The sequence below is a fragment of the Gadus chalcogrammus genome, chromosome 19 (assembly GCF_026213295.1).
Source record: "Gadus chalcogrammus isolate NIFS_2021 chromosome 19, NIFS_Gcha_1.0, whole genome shotgun sequence".
In the NCBI taxonomy this organism is placed as follows: domain Eukaryota; kingdom Metazoa; phylum Chordata; class Actinopteri; order Gadiformes; family Gadidae; genus Gadus; species Gadus chalcogrammus.
In genome coordinates, this window is record NC_079430.1 from 9,585,809 (window position 1) to 9,592,428 (window position 6,620).

The 6,620-nt window shown below is 38.2% G+C and overlaps 1 protein-coding gene across 1 annotated transcript; it reads right to left on the reverse strand.

Annotated features, from left to right (window-relative positions):
- Positions 1 to 1,917: 1,917 nt before the first annotated feature.
- LOC130372603 (uncharacterized) lies at positions 1,918 to 4,998 on the reverse strand. Its single transcript, XM_056578705.1, has 8 exons — positions 4,849 to 4,998; positions 4,228 to 4,364; positions 3,974 to 4,097; positions 3,453 to 3,604; positions 3,131 to 3,210; positions 2,761 to 2,874; positions 2,523 to 2,624; positions 1,918 to 2,388 (listed from the first exon to the last, which is right to left on the reverse strand). Exons 2-8 carry the CDS (start codon positions 4,359 to 4,361, stop codon positions 2,306 to 2,308), a joined length of 789 nt encoding a protein of 262 aa, XP_056434680.1. The 5' UTR covers positions 4,362 to 4,364; positions 4,849 to 4,998; the 3' UTR covers positions 1,918 to 2,305.
- Positions 4,999 to 6,620: the final 1,622 nt, after the last annotated feature.

Genomic DNA, 6,620 nt, shown 5'->3' on the forward strand with positions numbered 1-6,620 from the left:
GCACGGGTGCATGCATACACACGCACGCACGCTCACACACACACAAGAGAAGAAAATCTGACCTGAAAAATACAGAAACATCCTATTTAACTCGTTTCCACTCGTATTCTTGGAAACTCAATCAAACATCTAATAAGCAGTTTGTATGCAGTGTCCTAAATAAAGAATTCCCAATCCACACGACACTACGTCGACTCTCGCGGATGTCATTCATATCCGAGTGAATGAAGTGGAAGGAGGAAGAAAGCAAACTGGGTCTCTGTGTAATATTCTAGGAAGTATTAAGAAGAAATCCCAGGGGACGAGCTGAAGGAACAGGCATTCAGAAACATCTGCTACCAAGACAAGAGTCCCCAGACTGGAACATGCCTCATCTGTTCAACCAGGACTGTCCGTTTATTTCCATTTTACAAACAATATGGAGTGAAGATAATTATTTGAGATAGATAGTTAAACCAGGAATTGATCTGAGGTAAGTAACAATAAAAAGTAACAAATAAACAATAAAGGTAAGTAACAATAAAGAGCACAACAAACGTTATACCCCCAAAACACCTCAAAACCACTGCAAAATAAATCCAAACCAAATAGCAAAATACTCACAATTCAAATGATCCTGAAACTGCCTCAATGATTCAATCCAAACTGTCCCACATTCATTTTAACAAAACTAAAAAAGTGTCAACTAAAAGTATTTGTTTTATCGTGTCCTATTTCATCATATAGGCACATATATTGCACCCTATGTATGCAGAGCAGGCAGAATCTCACTCAGAACAGATAACAGAAACGGTGATTAACCGGCCATACTGAAAGAGAATCAGTCCTCTTCAGGGTATTATACTGTCCGCATGAATAGTCCCAACAACAGGACACATGCTTGGATCATTCTATGATGTAACAGCTCTCTAAATTAGACCCAGAAACCAGCATTAACATATTCATACAGACATGAATCTGAGCCCCTTACCTAATCACCAAAAAGCTTTTTATGGACATGATCATGATCTGATGTGCCCAGCAGCAGTGGACCCAGTTGTGTTGCAGACCTTGGCAGACTTGCTGTAAAGAGCTTGTTCGTATTTGTGACCACTTCAAAATGATCTCCATTTTGAATTGAATGACAATCGCCCCGCAGAACACTCCCATCAGAATACCAAATTTGTGTTTAAACAATTGTACCAGCGTGAAAATTACTCCTGAAATGTATATTCTATCTGTTGCTCACAATTCTGAGCCACCTTTTTAATTCATATCTGTACCTGTAGTAAAATCACTGGAGCAGATCTTTAATGTGGCTAGCTAAGCATTTCACAAGACCAACGTTGGCCGCCATCGCTCTGCTTGAGCGCACACACTGAACTCAGAAAACTCCTGCCTGAAGCAGTTTTCAGGAGCAGTCACTCAAAGCTTTCTTCGTTCTGCTTCATATGTGAATTCAATGATTTACATGCAAGTGGTTTATTTTGACTACTTCTACGTGACAAGATGGGTATCTTGTCTCGTAGGAATATAAAGTGTAGAAGAATTAGAGTAGAGCAAGCCATCAAATCAGTCTTCATACGATACAAACAATTTGATGCATTGCCTCAATTATGTCTCAGTTTATCACTTGCCATTTTCACACAATCGTATATGATACTCTTAAAGGCAGCTTAAACAAGCCATCATCCCCACACACTTGCATACCGATTTTGAATCTTTATCATAAGACTTTACAAGTTGTTACACAGTTGTGCACATGTTGGCGGAACTGTTTTCTATCAGTATGGTAGCTGATTTCAACATTAGCTACAGCCAAACACTTGTTTTAACTGCAGACATTTGGAAACTAAAATGGAACTTAAATGATACTTTGCTGTGGGCACTACCTAATTCTGTGAATCATGCACTCAAGCTTCCTTGATAAAATAAGAAAATACACTGACATAATGACATCATAGACAAACAATTTATTAGATTGCAAAGCACAGCAAACAATCATAATATAGCAAGATATGGTACTCGCAGCAAGTAACACACAAACAACTTTTGAAAACAATGTGAAAGAGATATCAACTCAATGCCTTTATATTTTCAGTAACACAATAGAAAATATTATTTAAATTCAAGGATGTAACAAGTATTTAGAAAATCAATATATTGCCATGGATTAAAAGATGAAGCAAGGTTTTGTCAAGCTGAAATGCAGGTGTTTTATGTGCAGACAATAGTGTCACTTTAAAGACAAAAAAACATGGAATATTTCCAATGAGAGATTATTTGTTTTTGATAGAGCCATTTGATTTCTTCCTGTAGACTATGATCACCGTGGAACAAAGAAGTGTTTAAAATCCATGGCTCTCGCTTCAGGAGAATCAGTCTCATTCACGTCATTCGGGCAGAGTTCTGCAAGGGACACATGAAACATGACCAGTTCAACAACTATAGAGAGTTAGATGAAGAGGTTGTTGGATGTACCACTACGCACGCGCGCGCACACACACACACACACACACACACACAGGTATTTATTTTCTCACCTGCTCCATAATACTTGAAAGGAGGCGGGGTCACCAGGCGCTTGCAGGAGGCCTGCAGTCTGGTTGGTTTGATGTAATACTCGTGTAAGTCTGGATATAGACCTGCAAACAACAAAGTAGCACAATAAGGTAAACTAACTATAAGCAACCCCCCACATTGTAGTGCTTAATCTAGAAAACCACCAGTTGGTCAGACAGAAAGAGATAGGGACAGACAAACAGATGAGTACTGCATCACCATAGATCAGCAGGTAGTCCAGAGGGTCATATCCAGGCACATATGCTTTAGCCGTCATGGCCAGACATTCATTGCAGGCCTTGATGAACTGGAACGTCGCTGACGATTTGAACTCTGAAATAGAGACCCAATGCATGGCTTATATTCCTTATATATACCCAAGTTGTTATTATATTATGTATATGACAATTGTTTCTGACGGTTGACAGTTGCTGTTCATTTTCACACAGGGGCAAGAATAAAATGAATTATAAACTGATAACTCGCTTTTAATGCAGTTAATAGATGCAGTAGAACAACAAAGTGCAGGTTTACACATCATCAAATATATCATGCGATTATGCATTTGTTTATTGGTTCATTTACTTACCGGGCAGATTGAGTTGAAGTGTGTTGTTGTGTTGCTCAATGCCTGTGAAGTGGTGGTGGACACACCACATTGTCCTGTTTCTGTTACATGAAGAAAGGAATAAAACCTGTTGTTCTGGTTTCAAAGCCGCAGTTACAGCTACTTCAAGCTAATGGACTACAGTACACTTTAACGTAAAAAGATTTGATTCTCCTGACAAGAGGCCATAATGTGCAACCCAATATATAAGGTTTAAACCTACCAAATAATGATCTACACACTGGTCTTCACCCATTAGTGTTGAGTGCTCCTCCCTATGAAAGTGGAAGTGAGCGCTACTCACGGGACACTCAGCATGTGGGCCATGTCCAGGTTAATGGTGCCGTCGGGCATCCTGGTGAACTCTGCCCAGGAGCTCTTAGCGTGTGTCAGGGCATACTGATCAAGGGAGTCACTAGAGTACCCCTCCTGCATGATCCACCTCCCAGTGAAGATCTGATCGATAATAGTGAAACAAAAGTTGTTGTTTTTTTACACAAATCCAGCTTCCTCAAAAATCCATAGAGAAATTAATCGTTGAGATGTCCGACTGTTTGCATTTAAGGGGGGGGCACATACCCTTGAGCAATATACCCTAACACCCCAGCCTGCTCCTCAGTGACATGCATCTTAAATCACTCTAAATCCCATTTGAAGAAAGTCCCTGCATGGCTAAAAATGAAGTGCATAATAATCGTCATAGATTGATGTCATGCATCTGTCTGTGGGTTTGATTATTTATTATTTATTTTATTTAACCTTTGTTTTTTCCAGATAAAACATTAAGAACAGTTTCTTATTTACAATATTGATCTTCATTCATACCCGTTTAAGGATGTCGTTAGTAGGGATGGTTGCCAGGAGTGGGGAGCAGTTTGGTGATGATGGCACAGGGTAGTAGGCCTTCACCAACAGCGCCACCAGCATGCCAGCGTACAGAACAAAGAGACTAGGGCGCGGTTAAGGTAGATGCATCGACTTTGAGTGGCCATATCACAAATCAGCATTGCAAAACATACACACTTTTACCCGTCGCACACCCAGTCCTTACTGGACTGGTTTTAACCAGATGTGGATACAGTGTCGCAATATGGGTTTTTCTACAACATTGCTTCTTGGCGAATGGTTCCCTTCTGCTGAGCTTCTCTCCATCCTGATTCTCGACATCGTCGCTGATAATGGGGGACTGACTGCCGAAGCCCGGGTCGGTCATTTCCTAAGAGGGCCGTAAAGAGGAAGAAAATCACTAACTTTTTGATAAAACATTACAAAACAATCAGGAACAGTTTAAGGTCACGGCATTGGTTTACGTTTGGATTTGCATCTACATTGTCCTTACGGCTTTTGAAAAATACCTTGGTCAGTTCACTTGTATTTAAATTTAAATGGATTAAAAATTAACAGTTATAGAGATGTATTTATCTATTCTTACTTATTTCTTATATTTGTATTGTATGATTATGGGATTTTTTGTGTGAATTGTTCTAACGCCTTAATTTCCCCTCAGAGGTGAATCTATGATCTATCCCTATCAATCCATTTATGAAGGACTGGCTTCACTCATGAACATATTAATAAACATTTCCAACATCATCATTATTGTTTTTCAAAAATGATATGGTGTGCGTTAGCCTTTGCATGCCAAAGAGGGTCATCAATCATGTCAATGAAACAGTTTTAAAAAAAAATAAGCAACTCACCAGTGAGAACGATTTCTTCCCAATCTGACGTTAATGAGCTGTTGATGTCGTCGGTGTGGTTTTGCATCTCCAAATGCTGCTGGTGTCTATATATACACAAGCCTCACTTCCCTTAAATAGGGTTAATGCTCAACTAGACGCAGGATGTCATGAGTGAAGGTGTGTGACCACATGATATCTTGCAATAACAGTTGTAATGCATGCAACTAAACCACATAATGGTTAATGGTTTTTTGTGTCTTCTGCTATATTTGTACACTTCAGGTTGTGCTTTTTCTGTTTCTTTGTGTTGATTGATTCTCTATTACCATTACTTTAAAAGTTATTAATTTACCATTTATGTTACACTTACTGATCCATGAAGATATTGTTGTTCTTCATAAAAAAATAAAAAACGTGATTCGATTTTTTATGGCCCTATAAAAATTCCTTCATTGGCCTGATCATTTATTACAAATATGTCTTTACAAATATTTAATTTGGAATGGTATTAGTAAGTTACTATGAACTAACATTTATGAATAGCCTACTTCATAAAATGAGTCCTCATTCTTGTTATTAATCCTATTCGTTTAATTTAATTTATTTTCATATCACAAGCCAATGTCACAACAAAACCAAAGTCACAACAGGAGTGGATGAAGGTGGATTAAACAAACAGTTAAGTTGTATTTCTACAAGAAGACATTATTTTAACAGTTATTTCACCTTCTTGCGGATTAACAGTTTGAACATGGGTATTCTTGGAAACCCAAAGAGGAAGTATGGTTAAGCAGCCGTTAATTTATGTAATCATTTGGAGTTTTGTTCTTAAGGGTAATCTTTAAAAAGGTATGATTGTATGATTTTCAAATTAAAATATCTAAGAACCTTATCCATTTTGTTGAGTTCTGTAGTATTTGTTCACAACCAATGTTCAAATGTCCATCGTAAAGCCTGTTACAATTGGTCTCAAGTCAATTCTGTCGTATGCCCTTAACCCCCTAACCTCCGTATTCCAGTAGAGACCTTGTTTAGTGATATAATATTTCAATATCGATCTATCTTACTCTATGTGCTGCTTTGACAAGTGGCTCATGCAGCCACCAAGCGAATGCAGTGTTATCCCACACATAGTAATTAGTTCGACAGCTAATGTTTTTTTTACAATTATTATTTTAAACTATTTTAAAATGGGTAAAAGCTCGAACAATAAATAACTGACAACAAAGGACAGGAACTGGGTAAATGAAATAACAATGACAGAGGTGTAGATAATCTCTAACACAGGTGATGCTAATCGACCAAAAGCAGGAGACTCATATTTCAGTGTTGCTAAAAATCAATTTACAGGTGACATATTATACTGTGGTGGGAACCACGTCAATCATAAACTGACCAAACGGGGTAAAATAAAGAGTCATCCGAACTTATAACAAATATGGTCATATATTTGGGTAATAAAATAATATACAACAAACATTCAAATATCTGAGGTCTTACAAACAATCATCCAAGGCCTATAGACAGGAAATCAACTTGTGTGTCTCCAAAGAGCCGCAAGCTGAAGTCCCATGCATTGGCAAATTTAGGAACTTTTTATGCATGGCTGTGGTCTCAGACATGCTGACAATAGGACTGCTCCCCAAATTATGTGTGATGGGAAAGTCGGTTATCTGGTCATCATTCTTCTACTTGACGGGAAAACAGGAAACTCCTTTAACTGTCCTTTAACCCATTTATGCCTAAAACGCCCGCTAAAAACGCCTGCTAAAATCCTATGCTATTCTAGG